Here is a 16,904-nt window from a genome sequence, read left to right on the forward strand (position 1 = left end):
ACCTTCCCGTTCCCTGATGCGGAATCACAACAATGGCATGGGCTGAGGTTGGGCGAGCTACGATAGTAGAGAGTTGCTGCTACGGCTACGCTAGTGGTGGATGAAGGGGGCTAGGGGATGGCTACCTGCAATGGGGTGGGAGTGGGAGCAGGCGGCAGGTAGTGTGTTGGCTGGGAGAGCCCGAGCTCGGCGCGCCACCAGAAGGCGGTGGGGGTGAGAGCTGCGCACGCGGCGGGGCACGCACTGGCAGGGGACGACGAGCTCGGCGAAGGCGGTGAACGCTGGAGATCTGCAATGGAGAACCACCAGTCGGCGGCGTACTGCTGCGTCGGGCAGAGTTTCGGCCACCGAACGTCACAGTGCTGATGTCAAGGTCAGCCGATCGGTTATCTGGAATTAAAAACGGACACGGTTTTGTTCCTGGGCCAAATTCAATGGATCCGGCTGGTTCACTCAAACTTGGTTAGGGTTGGATCCGGCTCTAAAATAAAACACGGTGGTTCACTGAATGTTGTTCGTTTCGGTAGGATTTAGGACATGACTGATACCTACCATGATTTGTTTCCAATATAAACATGCGCTTGCACATACATACACTGCAGACAGATACATACTATACTAGCTAATGGATGGATCCATACTTATTAAATTTCAGTACTGTGCATATGCACAGCAGATGGGACTTTTGTTGCACAACTGCAGTCCCGCAATGGGCAATGTTTCATTGATTAAAATAAAGAAACCTGATCAGGACTTGCATGTTCAACAGACGCAACAGCTAAGCATCACCAACCAAATAGTTTTAAACAGCAAAGCAACAAACAAATTATAGTCTTGCCAACAAACGCAAAGAACAATCTTGATAGACTGACATCTTCAACAGCTAAGAGATAGAACATATGTGCTAAGAAGAAACATCACTTTAGAACTAAGCATGTCAGTTCAAAATAAGAAACCTCCAGATGTGCTAAGCATCACCCATTGATCACCCAAACCTGTCCAAACAAATGGAACAATTAGATTGGAATATAAAGGCCCAAGTGAATATGGTTGAGTGGAAGGTAAAGACACAAATATCATACTTACTAAGCCATCTCATTTCTTAGCCAAATCAAAGCTGATTCTTGATCCGCTTCACATGCACATATGAAAGTCTCTCTATTCTCTTTGCTCTTGGTGAAGACTGAATATGCTTTTGCCTTCTCCAGTTTGGTCACTTCTTCCATTGTGTTCAGAACTGATATGCACCTTTTGATGGAGAAATCTTCACTTTGAGCTGCCTCCTTTTCTCTTGTCTCCTTTTCTCTTGTTTCCTTTTCTCTTGCAGCTTCATCTTCTACTTGCTTACTCCTCATTTCTAGGTATTTGTTCATCATATTTTCTATGTTATCAGTCTTTCTAGGCTTCTTTGGTTCCTTTTCTTGCTTGTTTCTTGACGCAACAGGTCTTCGCTGTCCACTTTCTTCATCTCGTGACAGAGTATTAGCCCTTCCTTGAAGCATATCTTCATTCCTTTCGGTGAGTGCATCATCAACTTCATCATCTACATCATGAACAACATTCAGATCAAAGCCTTGTGGTCCATCTTCTGCATCCTGAAGTTGCTCATTTGGTTCTTCCTCTTGCGGTGCCTCAAGAGAAGTGCAATTCCAAGTCCCTTCAGCCAAGTGTCCTACACAACAACAAAGAAATATAAACTTAGCAAAAATAATTTAAAAAGAGAGAGAGATAGAGATCGTCATGGCATAGGAAACTGCCAGCGCGTTGCTCGGAATCTCCAACATGTGGCTCTTGTTGCTCGGCGTCTGCACTCTGCAGCTGGAAAAAGGCGACACGCACGCTGGACCTCTAGTCCTCTACTAGCTTCTGGCTGGGAGTGTCACATGAGCCTAACTGGGCCCACGTTCAGTGACCATATATTAGAGTAATTTAGTTATTCAATCAGATGATTCACACAACATCCCCCAGGCCTCCCCGTTGTTTGTTAGATACCTGTAGCCTTAGTGCATAGGGTACTAGTCCTTGTATTAAATATGTTTGTATTTTTTTCAATCACACGGACTAATAGTTGATCACTGATATATTATATATAGTGTTCTAAAGTCTAGATTTTGTCCCAAACTCTTATCCTACATCGATGCCGAGTGATTCAAAAGGCTAAGATAAACATAAAGAGACTCACTCTAATATGTAATTACATTAGTGATTTAGTAATTATGCGAACCATGTATATTTCCCATATATTATATATTTCAGTATGATGTTTGGAAACTTACCATCATAAAGCTCTCCCAAAGCATCAAAGAGCGGGAAGGTTGCCTTGTTGTTGTTAAACTTCTTGATTTTAGGAAATGTCTGCACAATTAAAAAACATTGATCAAATACGAGATTATCATTATAAGGTTATCCTCATAACTAATTTGATAATTGAATTTCAAGAAATCAACTTACCACCATGAGATTCTCCCACAAAGCTGGTGGTCCTTCAACCATATTCCTTCTCTCATTCCAGGTGGACCCACTCTGTTGCTTTGCTGCTTTGAGCATCTTGTAGTCTCTCTTCAGCTGACCTTCTTTATCCTGAATTTGAGACTTTGTAAAGGAGACATACTTGTTCCTCACATGAAACTCCTTGACCATTCTATTCCACCCTTCGGAGTTCCAACCATTGTCACCTCTATATCCACTTTCTTTAAATTCATGGAGAATGTTAACAAGAGACCTCTCAAGGCCTGGATTCCAATCTGCTCTTTGTTTCACTACTACATAAACAATGATCACACATCGGTAATACAAAACTTACAAGAAAGCATGAAGAAACATTGAACACAATACCTCTTGGAGAACACAATACCTCTTGCATACCCTCCATCAACTAGATAGAATTTTCCTGGAGGTACCTGGAAACCCTTGCTCATAGCTGATCTTAGCACTCTAGAATCTGTGGCCGATCCCTCCCATCCACTAGAAACAAAAGTGATATTGAGATCGAAATCACATGCCACCATCACATTTATGCTTAGTGTTCCTTTCCGATTTCGAAAAGGAGAATGTTTATCAGGAGATATGGAAATAGGAATGTGAGTTCCATCAATGGCACCAAGACAATTCTTGAAGAATGGATAGAATCCAGGATTATCTTGGATTTTTTGATGCACTTGATTAGGATCAGGAGGCTGAATGAAGCGACGAGATAGGACAGGAATGACCTTATTGAAGAAGTGGTTGATGTGATGATGGAAGGTGTCATTACTGTGCCCAAAATACACTTGGAGATCCTGATATGAGGCGTTGCGACTTAGCATGTATAAGAAGAACCCCAACTTCTCCTCGACCGTGATCCTTGTATCAACAATGATCCTTCTCCTTCTAAGATAAGTTGCAAGCTCTCTGAAGATGTGTGGTTCCATCCGAAATGTAACTTGACAGTTCTTGACATGTCCCTCGAGGAGTCGTCGAACCTTAACCTCGCCTGTCTCATCTGATGTATGGCGTTTCTTCTTTTGTCCCCCACCTCTAGTTGAACCCATCAGATATAAGGCAGGGAAAATAAACAACATCATGTCATCATCTTCTTCTTCCACTAGTAGAGATCTTATCATCGATGACGTTCGTATTGCGTCACTGCATGTGTATATATCGTCACAGAGTAAGGTTTGTGACGAATTTGTGACGAGTTCGATTTGGTCATAGGGGTCGCGTCACATTTGTTGTGTTGTGACGGACTACTCAGTTTCGTCATCGATGTGTATACATTCTGTGACGAAAGGCGCGTTGTCATGGAAGTGAATGCATGCTATGACGATCAGTTGTGGTCATAGAGGAAGACACTTTTCCGTCATAATTCGTCGTCTGCCCGAGCAAACTGACGGCGTTGTTAACGCCGTTTGGTTGCTGTGACGGTACGGTATCGTCACAGATAGAGCCGTGGTATGGTCATTACCAGCCGTTTGGAAGGTGCTGATGCGTATGACGTCAGCGCTGACGTGGCTAGTGACGTGGCAGCTGACGTCAGCGCTGACGTAACGCTGACGTGGCTAGTACAGTGGCAGCTGACGTGGCATATGTTTTATTATATGCCACCAGGTTGGTCACAGATGTGCAGAGAATAATTTTATTGGAAATTGCAAAATATACTAGAACAGAGGAATGAGCACACAATTCCATATTCCATAGATGAATACAACTAGTATTCCAGTGCGCATACAAACTAAGTGGACAACACTAAACTCAGTTCATAGCATCACCACTTGAGTTCACATTTCAGTTGAGTTTGCACAAACATAACAGCATATAATCAAAAGTTGACACCCACGAGCAACTAGAGTTTTTGGGTACCCTCATGTCAAAGAACAGGCCAAAAACAGCAGCTCTGACTAGCAGCCCTCATGTCGAAGAAGAGTTACCATGCAAGGACAAGAGCTTCTTGATGAGCACATTGGTCTCCTCCATCTCCTTGCTGTTCTTCTCTGTTATCTTCTTGTACTCCTCCAACTCCCTTTGTGTCCTCGCCTGCTGTTCCTCAGCTTCTTCACATTTCTTCCTGAGCTGGTCGAGTTCACCTTGAACAGCAGCCGTCGCTTCAGCTGCAAGTTGTTCCCGAAGCTCACTATGATTTGATGATGAAGCCTTGGAGGTTGCCGATGTTTTGATGCCGACGCTTTTCAGGAATTGGTGTGAGCTGCTCTGGGACAGCACCTTCGACACAAGGTGCACACTGGATGCTGGCATCTCACCTTCAGCAACAGGTTCAGCCCTCAAAGCCTCCATATGAGACTGAAATATCATGGACAGAAACAGTTACATGTTATTGCTAATGAGCAACAGCAAGATGCTGACAATAATGTGAAAACAGTGACTTTCATTTCTAGTGCACGGGTCCTACAAGGCATTAACAAAGACTATGAAAAATAGACTGACAGACTCTAAAAGCTATACATTTGTTGGCAAATTATAGCAGATTATAGCAGTTACAAATTATAGCAGATTTGCTTAAAAGCTATACATTTGATGGCAAATTAAAAGCTATTCATTTGAAATACTCTATAAATAGACTATGAAAAATAATGTGAAAACAGTTACAAATTATAGCAGATTTGCTTAACAAAGACTCTAAAACCTATACATTTCTAGTGCACGGGTCCTACAAAAAATAGACTATGATATTTACTTTCATTTCAGAAATTTGATGGCAGACAAAATAGACTATGATCTGAACTCCCCTGGGATGGGACAAGCGATCTCACTCATCGATCTCACTCCCCTTCGTTCCATCGACCCACAGCCAGCCTCCCTCATATGATCTCATAAAAATTACACTAAATAAAGAAAACAAATGAACTTACAAGTGCTTCTCTTGCCGGTTCACTCAGGCCACGTTTGGAGCTGGTATGACAGGTCTTGAAGGCGTCCACCGCATCTAGTTCTTCAGTCTGGTCTAAGCTGGGTTCTTCTCGGTTTCTCTTCTGCTTCTGTTTCGTGGATAAACAATCACAGCGAAGTTTGCTCAGATCAAATGCAATAGAAGTTGAGTGCACAAGTGCAAGTAGTAGTACAAGGTAATAGTTACTTACATATGCATGTAAGTGTGCCACATAGCAGCGAGAACCCGTAGCCTGATGAAACTTGACTTGACTGCGGTTCTGCTTGTTCTTTGCACTTATTTCCTACAAGAGAATGAACATGTCAGATTAGATCATAGGTTCAATATGCGAAGATCCTTTGCAAACGTATAGTGAAAGAACAATATATGACAAGATACCCATACCATGTTCTTTGGATCAGACCACTTTGCAACTAATGCCCTCCACTGTTCATCAGTCATGTAAGATACAGGAGAAGTTGTGCTAATCTCATTTGCAGGTACACCATTGAAGTATTTCTGCTTGAGCCGATAACGCTGGTTTTTTACCGCAGAGCGTAGCATATCGGTGCAAGCTTCCTTTGTTGCCTTGTCCTCAGTGTTAACGGACAAGCGCCCCTATGCATATGACAATTCCATAGTTAGTCAATTCAGGTTAAGCAGTATACAAGTGAACCATAGAATCAGTAATGCACTTACATTTAGCTGTGACACAAAGCTGTTGTAGTATTTCTGGTCGTCCTTGTAATCTTTCCAACGAGTTAGGATAGGCATGGTTTCCCGAATAATGATGCCAGCCTCTGATGCAAACTTGGCAGCTTGAACAGGTTCATGTGGCCTTTTTTTGCCTTCCTCAACAGCTATGGGCAGTCTCCTTTGCATAACTTTAGTCATCCTGTCCAGTTGTTTTCCCTTGGTTGCTGCCCTGGGTCTCCTTGGTGCTCGCTGTGTAGGAGCTACAAAATATAATTCGCTTTTATTGAATAATGAAATTGTTTTGTTTCATGCAAATCAGCAAAAGAGATGCCTTATTTGACTGAAAAAATAGAACTTGCCTTCAGTTTCTTCATCTCTAGCTACATTGGCTTGAGCATCACCTGTACTGTCATGAGCAGCAGATGCCATGGCTTCCTCTTCAGCTCTGCTGAAATGATCAGCAAGTCCAGGTGTAGTACGGCTGTTGCCTTCAGCATCACCTGTACTGTCATGAGCAGCAGATGCCATGGCTTCCTCTGCAGCTCTGCTGAAATGATCAGCAAGTCCAGGTGTAGTAGGGCTGTTTGGTATGTGATCATTTCCATCTGTTGGTTCCTGTACATTGTGGCCATCTGTCTCTGTAGAGTGAAACCTTTTTGAAGATTGCTCCTCTGGTTGTGCACCTGCCCTCACTCTCTTGCTGAACCTAATGCCTGGAGCCATGTTGGGGTCTATCTTCTTCTTTGAAGCAAGGGTTGTGTTTCTACCTCTTCTAGGATACTGTCCACAAAAAAAAGTCATGTGCATTTAAAAGCAAGACCATATATTAATTAAGAGGTATGAAATAAAGAATATGAATCTAAAGGCATGAGCATATATTAAACACCAGATAAAAAACATTGAAATGCAATGCAACTATTTGGCATCCACTACTTTGAAGATAGAAGGAGCACCTTCATTGCCAGGGGTTTTGGCTGCTCATAATATTCACTGTCATCATCAGTATCTCCTTGATCATCATCGTCAAGGAGATAGAAAGAGACATATGAATCCGAATCTGAACTATTATTTATCTTGTTTGCTGCATGTTTCCCCTTTGTTGATGCAGATGGTGAGACAGAATTATTTAGAACAGAAGTATATTTGTTCAGACCCAAATCTTGCATCTTCTTTATATTCTCCTCCACTTGTTTATCCCGTCTTCTCTCATAAGCAGTTCACTCATGTTGAACTACTTGCAAGATAGATAAGAACAAGCATACTGTGTGTATTAGATAATGTAAAGGATTTTACTAAAAGCTAAGAGGTACTACTATTTGCAGGGAAGGATTTGACTAAAAGCAAATAGATAAGATGTGTAGATTCAGTCATTATGAAGCTTGGTTATGATTGTGCAAGTTCATAATTGTGGTTGCACTGTAACTGTAGTGTTTCCCCTGTTTGGTTGTGGAAATCTTTATGCAGGCTTAAACAATGTTCAAAGTACTAGCTAGTACATTGATTAGGCGATGTAGATTTACACAAGCTGATGAACAAAAAAAGTGAAGATATTCTCATCTCTTTCTACCAGCAAGGTTCAAGAAAGCACTAAGCGCTGAGCGAGCGGTATGGTGGTGAAAATGCTTAAGCGTGATTAATCATGCTTAATCATTTTTGTTAAAAAAAGAAAAAAAAAATACATGATATTGGGCCACCCTGCAGCAGCCCTTAACCCCCACCTCCTCTCTTCATGAGTCTGCAGCCCACTAGGCCCACCTGCCAGGAGGCTCAACGCAAAACCCCTCTCCCGTGATGACCTCTCCTCCGTGTCGTACGCTCTCCGGCTCCCTCTCCCGAAGCCTCTCCTCCCTCGTGCGATCTTCACCTCTACCGTGAAGCCGCTCCGCCTCTCTCTCACCAATCTGCTGCCTGCAGCCATCGTAGGTCCGTCCGCTCTCTCTCTCTCTCGTTGATCCGTCGATTTGCTGCCTGCTGGATTGACCCCGGAGGTGTTCCTCCTCTTCCTCTCCCTCCTCTACTCCCTTAAACATGCCGAATGGGCACGATTAAGCAGGGCCAGCGCTTAATTGCCCGCTTAGTAGGTAAGCGATGCGTTGACCCTCTGCGCAACGCTTAACCGCGCCTAATCGCACGCCTAATCGCGCTTTCTTGAACCTTGTCTACCAGTACTAGAAACATAAGTTCTCTACTAAAACATGGATGTGACTGCATATAACACAATGTAAGGAACCAAACACAACTGTATGAGTGCACAATGATTACATAAATCAATATACAATATCTCTGATAACAACGAATGAATAATTAAACTAAATCTAGCGATGCTTAGGGTTTAGGGGTTGGACCTTTCTGACTTCTGTGCCTCCTTTTGTTCACCATCAAGGTCGTCTGCGATGACCCAAATCCAGCGATGTTAGGGTTTAGGGGTTAGCGAGAGCAATGTGGATGGGGCGTGTTAGGTGGAAGGGGCGAGAGAAATGGGGATGGCAATGAGATAGAGCGGGATGCGGCGAGTGAAGTCGGCGCCGACGCAGCTCATCGACGCGATTAGAGGTAAGGGGGCGGCTGTGAGGTACCTGGTCGAGGGGGCAGGTCGTCGACGGCGGATGTGTCCCAGCGGCGGCGGTGAGGTTTCTGGTCGAGGGGGCAGGTCGTCGACAGCCGTCGTGTCCCGGCGGCGGCGATTAGGTTTGGAGAAGTGGGGGAGAAAGAAGAGTGGGGGAGAAATAAGAGGAGTGCGGGAGATAGAGGATGAGAGCGGAGTATGTTTTAGTGACGACGGCGAAAATGTTTTTGGCACCCAATGTGTTTGGCAATGCGGAGTCTAATGCGTTTAAGTATACTAGCGCTGGGTATATGTCGAAAACACGTGCATAGCCCAATGGTTTGACTTGCTAACTATAAGGCCGAGCTCCAAGGTTCAAGCGCCTGCAAGGAGACTTTTTTTGTGTTTTGCATACCATTTTATATTAATTCTTTGTTTTTTATTTATCTCTATGTTTTTTTTGCAATTATCTATTCATGGACACATTAGTTGGGTTTATGATCATGTTATAATATTTTGAAATATTTTTGCAATAGTGGTACTATACATCTCTCACTTGCAATAGCATCTCTCACTTAGTAATTAGCCTTATATGAGAGATGTATGCATTTCTTAGGATGTGTGTCACCACTTTGTCCGAATGAGTTGAAACTATTTTGTGAACATTGTACACCAAAATGAATGGTCCATGCAAGTTTTTAGAGTTTTCTAGCTAGGCTATGGTATTGTAACAAATATCTTTACGAAATACAACAAATAATTACAGTAATTAGTAAACTAGGTCTGAACAATGCATAACTGCACACAACATCATATGTTGGTTCAATAATCATGCCATTAAAGTTTAAAATGGTTTGGAGAAAGTGGTAGTATTGATCCATCACAAGCATGAACATCTCTCACTTAGTAATTAGCCTTGTATGAGAGATGTATGCCTTTCTTAGGATGTGTGTCACCACTTTGTCCGAATGAGTTGAAACTATTTTGTGAACATTGTACACCAAAATGAATGGTCCATGCAAGTTTTTAGAGTTTTCTAGCTAGGCTATGGTATTGTAACAAATATCTTTACGAAATACAACAAATAATTACAGTAATTAGTAAACTAGGTCTGAAAAATGCATAACTGCACACAACATCATAGGTTGGTTCAATAAACATGCCATTAAAGTTTAAAATGATTTGGAGAAAGTGGTAGTATAGATCCATCACAAGCATGAACATGTCTCACTTAGTAATTAGCCTTATATGAGGGCTGTATGCATTTTTGTAGGATGTATGTCACCACTTTGTCAGAACGAATTGCATGTTTTTGTCAACATTGTACACCAAAATGAAGTGTACATGCAAGTTTATAGATTTTTCTAGCTACCTAAGGTTTTTTAGCACTTATTCTTTAGTAAAATAACAAATACTTACATTAATAGTTAAACTAGTTCTAAAAATTGCACCGGCACAAAACATCATGGTACACCTCCATTAACACCCCAAAAAAAGGTTGAAATGATTTGGAGAAACGGGTGCTATACATGTAAATAAATAAAAGAAAAATTCGAAAATGATTGAAAAATGTAAACAAAACAAAAAAAAAACCTACCTATCCCAAAGCTCGAACACAAGACGCCAGGGTTCACAGCAGCAAGGAGTTACCATTGGACTAGTCACGTTTGTTCATTAGTAACAGAGCGCCGTTATATTTAAGCGTAAACTGTTCTCTGTCCAGGATGTAACCGAGCGCCCAGTTCAGAGTCTGCATTTTCAGATTGTTCAGTTCAGAGTTAACTCTGCTGCCCAGTTCAGATTGCTGCCCAGCTCAGATTTGTTGGTTATTTATTTGTTCAAAGTTCATATTCAATTCCACAAAACTAGCTCAGATTTGTTGGTTATCTATTTGTTCAAAGTTCAGATTCAAATCCAAAAAACCAGCTCAGATTTGTTGGTTATCTATTTGTTCAAAGTTCAGTTCTCTGAGATATATAGCTCAGTCCAAAGTTCAAAGTTCAGATTCAAATCCACAAAACCAGCCAAAGTTCATAAATTCTCAAGCAATCTGAGAACTCTGCCCAGTTCAAAGTTCAGATTCTAAACTAATGAGTTCTAAACTGCCCAGTTCAGATTCTAAACTAATGAGTTCTAAACTGCCCAGTTCAAGCAATATCTGAGAACTCTGCCCAGTTCAAAGTTCAAAGCAATCAGATTCTAAACTGCCCAGTTCAAAGTTCAGATTCTAAACTGCCCAGATGGTCATTTCATTTTCAGAGATCAGTTCAGACTTCTGCATTTTCAGATTAAAACCCAGCTTAAATTTTGACAATAAATTAAAACTTGCTTAGATCACATGAACTGAAAATTGATTCCCATAAACCCAGCTTAGATCACATGAACTGAAAATTTTCAGATGTTCAGTTCTAAAAATACAGAAAATACAGAATACACATTCAGTTCACCACAAGTTCAGTTCACCCCAAATTCAGTATTTCAGACACACATTCAGTTCTGAAAATACAGAAAATACATTGTATCATCTATCCGTACTAATCTGAACTGAACACTTCATAAATCAACTATCAATACTAGAAATCCTCATCTTCATCTTCTATGGACATGTCATCATTGTTGTCATCGCCACCATCATTAAAATATTGAAACATTGTATCATCTTCCTCCTCATCCTCACTATCTTCAAGAATAATAGCAGCTTCCTTCTTTTTTCTTATTAGTTCCTCTAAATTGCCTTCAATTAGACTGGCTTCTCCACCTTCAACATTGTGCAGAACCTGATTATCATCACCTTCTTGCACTATATGGTCTGTATCAGAACAATAATCATCCTGATGCACATCATTATTGCCCTCATATTTTTCAGCCACATCATAAATATTCCTATGCTCAAATTTCTGCACAACTCGGAAATCTTTACATTGTGGAGTTGTGTCTTGCAGGTAAAATATCTTTTTCGCTTGGTCTGCCAAGATAAAAGGATCGGACTTGTACCAAAATGACTGCACATTGATGGATTTGAAATGGCTGTCATCTCGAATGCCCACAGTCTTTCCTACTTGGTTGTACCAATCGCATCGAAATACAACCACCGACCGACGAACTTGATAATTCGAGTTATATTGTAACTCAATTACCTCTTTAAGGACACCATAAAAATCTATGTTCTCCCCATTATGTTCACCTTCAGTCATTACACCACTATTTTGTGTCTGCATGAACTTCTCACGATCCACTGTGCTAAACCGCACTCCATTAATCTTGCAAGCTGTACTAGTCTTAACTCGCCGAGCTGGGCCACATGACAGTGCCCACAGTCCTTCGCTAACCAATTCTGGATTCTCATTACGCTTCTTCTCAACCTGTTGCAACAAAATTACTCAGCTGAGCAATTACATATGCATACCCAAAACTTTAGTAAACCTATAACATAAAAGTTTAGTGACTTACATGGGACATAAACCACTTTGCAAATCCTTGTTGAACCATTCGATCAACATCATTTGGACGTGCACCTTGCTGCGATAGCTCCTCCCTGTACAGACTGCATGGCATACTTTATTCATAAGCATATTTTCAAATTTAATAAACATAACATAAATTATGTAGCACATACCAAACTAACTTACGTCAAATATTCCTGTACTTCATCAGCATTATGTAGCACATACCAAACTAACTTATTCATGGTAGCATCATCAATGTACTCAGTCTTAGTACCTCCAACAAGAGTAGCACCATGCTTAAAAACAGACATGTCATTAGGCAATGGCATCTCTGTACCACTATCATCATCCTGGTTAAATCTAGTGTCAACATCCTTCATGTACCTAGAACAAAATGTTAAGGTATCACTTGACATATATGCCTCAGCAATTGATCCTTCCGGCCTAGCCCTGTTCCTTACAAAATTTTTCCTGGTACTCATAAATCAAAATCCTTTCCTGGACATCTTGGACCTGGGATGAGTAAAGACATAAAGCAGTTTGTTGGATTCACGCATTCCCATGGTGGGAGATTAAGCGGTGTCACAAGCACTGGCCACATACTGTACTGGGTACTCATGTTGCCAAATGGATTGAATCCATCGGTAGCTAAGGCTAGCCTCAGGTTCCTCGGATCATTTGCAAAACCTGGGTACTTTCGGTCAAAGTCCTTCCACGCTTCCCCATCAGCTGGATGGCTCATCACATTGGCGACTGGCTTCCTCACTTTCTTGTGCCATTGTGTTTCCTCTGAAGTTTGTTTTGAAGCAAAAATTCTTTTCAACCTTGGCAACAGTGGAAAATGCCTCAAAACCTTATGTGGAACCCGCTTCGAACCAGTTTCATCTTTCCATCTAGACTCTGTGCATACTGGGCACTCATTCAATTTAGCATTAACATTCCGAAACAACACACAATTGTTCTTGCACACATGGATGTTTTCGTATCCAAGGCCCAATTCTTTAAGATATTTCATGGCCTCATTATATGATTTTGGCAACTCACTATTAGGGTATCCATCGGACATCAGCTTCATCATTGCTGAAAATGCTGTATTGCTGATTCGATAACGAGACTTCATATACAACATCCTCACCATAAAAGAAAATTTTGAATGGCTAGAACCCGGACTAAGTGCCTTCTTTGCATCTCCAAGAACTCCTGCAAATCTTGGCTCTTCTCCATCAGCCTCTGCCGTTGCAAACAGTTCACCGATCATCTCAGGTACTCCATGATCATCATCGTAAACATCATCGTCCACATCCATATTTATCCCAAAGTCATTATCATATCCTTCGACATCCTCCTCTATACCCTCAACTTCTGTATCTGCCGACTCCCCATGATGAATCCACCTCGTGTATGTAGCTGACATTCCATAAATGTGTATATGAGTTTCTACTTCACTCTGAGGTCGCAACCTTTGATTAAGACAATTCACGCACGGACAACGAATGTCTGTGTCTTCTGGGTATCTTTCAGTAACAAAATTCATGAACTCTTCAACTCCTTTCACATATGCAGGTGTGAATTGTTTCCCATAAACCCATCTTCTATCCATCTATTTTGACAATAAATTAAAACTTGCATTAACTCCATAACTATGATTACATTGAACAAAATTGAAAACCACATCAAACACATGCATATATGAAATAAAATTCAAACGCACATAGAACCTTATTGACAAAAACACAACACATCAAACCTTGTCTTTTCTCCCCGCCCTGCCGCTGTTCTGTCCACGCCCGCCGTAGCTATGCGCAAGACGCCGCTGCTTTGCCGCGCCCGAAGCTTCTCTGCCTCGCTGTTTGCAGACGACGCCGTTCTTCCAACACAGTTGGATCAATGGATCAGGCGACAAGATCGCTCGTTCGCTGCGACGCTACCCAGTTGCCGATCAAGCGGACGACGACAGACGCCGGCGTCGTTGTGTGCCGTAACCTGACGGCCGATCGCACAAGCGCAGATCGCAGCAGGAAAAAACAGAACAGGCGTGATCGCAGAATGGCGGCTGGGAAAACCTGTTAACATAACGACAGATGGGAACACATTAATAAACGGGAAGTTTCTTTATATACACGAACAAGTCCGTAGTCTGGTGGTAGCAACGATTTAACGCAAGCCGCAGGTCCCTGGTTCGAAGCTCTGCGGGTGCACCTTTTTTTTGCCAAATAACTAACTGCCGCTTCGTACTGGGCCGGGTCCGCGTCGCCAGGTGGGGGCTGTGTCCCCAAAAAACTGCGGCCCATGTAGGCCAAGGATCCCACGCCGTGTGTACACGTGGGCCGTTTTTTACTAAAACTCATCTGTGACCAATTTATTTCAGCATTACGTCAGCCGATCAAGCCAAATTAATCTGTGACGTTCCTTTCATTTTCGTCTATGACGTTCCTTTCATTTTCGTCTTTAATATTCAAGTCTAATCTTCGTCCCTTGTAATTGTTGACGAAGCTATCAATTTGGTCATAGAAATGTATCAATCTGTGACTGAAGTCACCAGCGTCACTAGAAAATCGTCACTGATGATCACATTCTTACTAGTGTTCCCTCCTTTTTTTAATATGATCTCGCAATGACATACTCATTGTAGAACTAAAGAATATATATTTTTTGTCAGTTAGAAGTTAAAATAATAAAATAGACTTAAAGCAAATCATGTATCATTTCAAAAGTACAAGTAATAAGGACTAAAGTAAACCATATATACGTACAAAGAATTTAATACCTTTTGGAGTTGGTACCGGATCCCAAGAGGGAGGAGGTTCACCTTCCCCAACTATAATTGGTGTTGTAGGGATCTACATGTAACAACTCAAATAAGTAGCTGGAAAACACATGAATCTAGGCACACAAATGAATCCGAACAAATAAATCTACACAGGACAAATGAATCTAGGTTTGTACTTAGAGAATGATTTAAACAACGCAGATTTGGAAAGCTAATCTGGACATTTTTGAAAAACAAAACAAAACAAAACAATTAGAGAATGATTTAACATTTAATCAGTATAGCACAAACAAGAAGCACAAGTAGCACAAACAATTAGAGAATGAATTTAGGCAATACGCCGCTGGCTGTGACCAGTGGCGGAGCCAGACAAAAACCAAAGCCTGGGCACCGTGGAGAGGGAAGGGACGGCGACGTGTTGAGGTTAGGATGAGACCACCACTGGCAGCCGCGCTTTCTTCTTCCTTGATAGACTGCAATAGAAACTACACCACTTCACGTCCTCGCTCTGCTTCCCGTGGATCAGCCTGGCGGGGTTCCCCACAGCGGTGCTCTTGTGCGGCAGGTCGAAGAGCACCGCAAAGGAGCAGAGCTTGCTGGCGGGTGTAAGTGTAAGGCGAGGGAGCGGTCCAGGGACGGGAGCGACAACACCGTGGCATAGAGGAAGGAGGCTAGCACCGGCTCGCGTCCGCGTCGCGGCCTTGATCTGGGACCACCCACGGCAGGTACGAGTACGACGACACAATGTCCGCTTGAAGCCACCGCCGGAGCCGAGCCCGGGCACGTGCCCAGGCATGCCGGGCTCTGGCTCCGCCCATGGCTGTGACGGTTGGGCCGGCGCTCCATTACCCCAATCCGCCCAACCCTGACAAGGTGTTCTACATCAACAAGAAGGAGGCGCCTCTGCTCAAGACGAACCCTCTCATCCTAGTGCTGCATATACCTATCTATGCAATTGGCTGTAGCACGAGTAGCTGCTCGTGCCTTGTCTCTGGTTCGTTACTCCGTCCAGATCTCACACACAGAGCACTAGTATCGCACCAGTGGATGAAGGAGCTATTGCAACCATAGAAGATACAGGGTACTTTACGGAGGGTAGCTCGTACTGGTGAGAAGGTGGTGGGGAGACTTGCCGTCGGAGTTGTGCGGCGCCGCCGTCTCTTCACCTCCTGCGGCGCCAGTGCTGCGTCGTGCCCTACAGCCAGGATCCGATCCGGAGGTGATTGTGCCAGTGTTTGTTCCAGGCCGTGGAAGGAGGAGAAAATCTGAACTGGGTCAGGTTTACATCCAGTCCAGGCCCAAACGAACGGTTCCAGCGGCTCCAACCAAATTTCAATCCGGCCCAATCTATTTCGCCCGGAAAAGACCAGGAACAACCCAATCCCACCGATACGAACAAGGCCTAAATTTGGGTGGACAAGGGAAGGGGAAAGAGAACACGGGTCCCACATGTAAGCTTCAGGTCCACATGTAAGAACATTGACAGACGGAAGGTTGTCGTGACTCGTGATGTCAATTTTGATCCGAAGTGGATGCAGGAGAGGGAAACTGCGCAATCAATTTGGAGGATAGGGTTAGAACCGAGCAAAGTGACCATATTAAGGGTACGCTTGTAAAAAAAAACCTTTATTTTTTTTGGGGCAATTGCGCGCTTGGCAGCGCATACCTAATTGCGTCTTCTACCTTAGGAAAGTCAAATTTGCATGTTTAGGATCGATTTGGCATGACTTGCAAAACTTCAAGGGGAGCTGATTAGAGACTCCCAAAGACCATCACTCCAAAAATACAAATTCTATGGAGTTTTTTTTAGCCGTAGTACAAATTTTTGAAATAACATTTTTGGTGTTCTAAAATCTAAAAAACAAATTAAGCATAGAGTTTTAAATTATTTACTCGTCATTGTCATTACTTATAAGAAAACAACCTAAACACTAAAGCAGAGCTGCTCCACGTAGAGTTTTGGAACTACTCTAGAGTGGAGGAGAGCCATACCAACACGGAGTATAACTACTCTAGAGTGGAGCAGAGTCATACTAAATACGTCCTGAAATTCTAGGTGAAGCAGCTCTACTAAACTAATAATAA

At 42.5% G+C, this 16,904-nt stretch overlaps 3 protein-coding genes across 7 annotated transcripts; all 3 read right to left on the reverse strand.

Annotated features, from left to right (window-relative positions):
* Positions 1-686: 686 nt before the first annotated feature.
* Positions 687-3,881, reverse strand: LOC103651491 (uncharacterized). The gene is made up of 4 exons (XM_020550546.3): positions 2,452-3,881; positions 2,277-2,355; positions 1,087-1,672; positions 687-995 (listed from the first exon to the last, which is right to left on the reverse strand). Coding segments are annotated over exons 1-4 (855 nt in total). The 5' UTR covers positions 2,641-3,881; the 3' UTR covers positions 687-994.
* A 269-nt stretch (positions 3,882-4,150) lies between these two features.
* LOC118476771 (uncharacterized) lies at positions 4,151-6,312 on the reverse strand. The gene is made up of 5 exons (XM_035966487.1): positions 6,062-6,312; positions 5,768-5,980; positions 5,574-5,666; positions 5,346-5,471; positions 4,151-4,776 (listed from the first exon to the last, which is right to left on the reverse strand). The coding sequence occupies exons 1-5, from the start codon at positions 6,254-6,256 to the stop codon at positions 4,387-4,389; spliced, it is 1,017 nt and encodes a 338-aa protein (XP_035822380.1). The 5' UTR covers positions 6,257-6,312; the 3' UTR covers positions 4,151-4,386.
* A 418-nt stretch (positions 6,313-6,730) lies between these two features.
* LOC103651488 (uncharacterized) lies at positions 6,731-16,604 on the reverse strand. 5 transcript variants are annotated; one of them, XM_035966484.1, is made up of 5 exons: positions 15,926-16,594; positions 14,817-14,889; positions 13,797-14,112; positions 12,233-13,649; positions 12,054-12,147 (listed from the first exon to the last, which is right to left on the reverse strand). In XM_035966484.1, the coding sequence occupies exon 4, from the start codon at positions 13,647-13,649 to the stop codon at positions 12,528-12,530; it is 1,122 nt and encodes a 373-aa protein (XP_035822377.1). In that variant the 5' UTR covers positions 13,797-14,112; positions 14,817-14,889; positions 15,926-16,594; the 3' UTR covers positions 12,054-12,147; positions 12,233-12,527. The 5 variants fall into 5 exon arrangements, with proteins under 5 accessions (XP_020406138.1, XP_035822377.1, XP_035822378.1 ...); XM_035966485.1 differs by having other exon boundaries at positions 12,220-13,649; XM_020550548.3 differs by having other exon boundaries at positions 12,233-14,112; positions 15,953-16,138.
* Between the last annotated feature and the right edge of the window lie 300 nt (positions 16,605-16,904).

The sequence above is a fragment of the Zea mays genome, chromosome 3, assembly GCF_902167145.1.
Source record: "Zea mays cultivar B73 chromosome 3, Zm-B73-REFERENCE-NAM-5.0, whole genome shotgun sequence".
In the NCBI taxonomy this organism is placed as follows: domain Eukaryota; kingdom Viridiplantae; phylum Streptophyta; class Magnoliopsida; order Poales; family Poaceae; genus Zea; species Zea mays.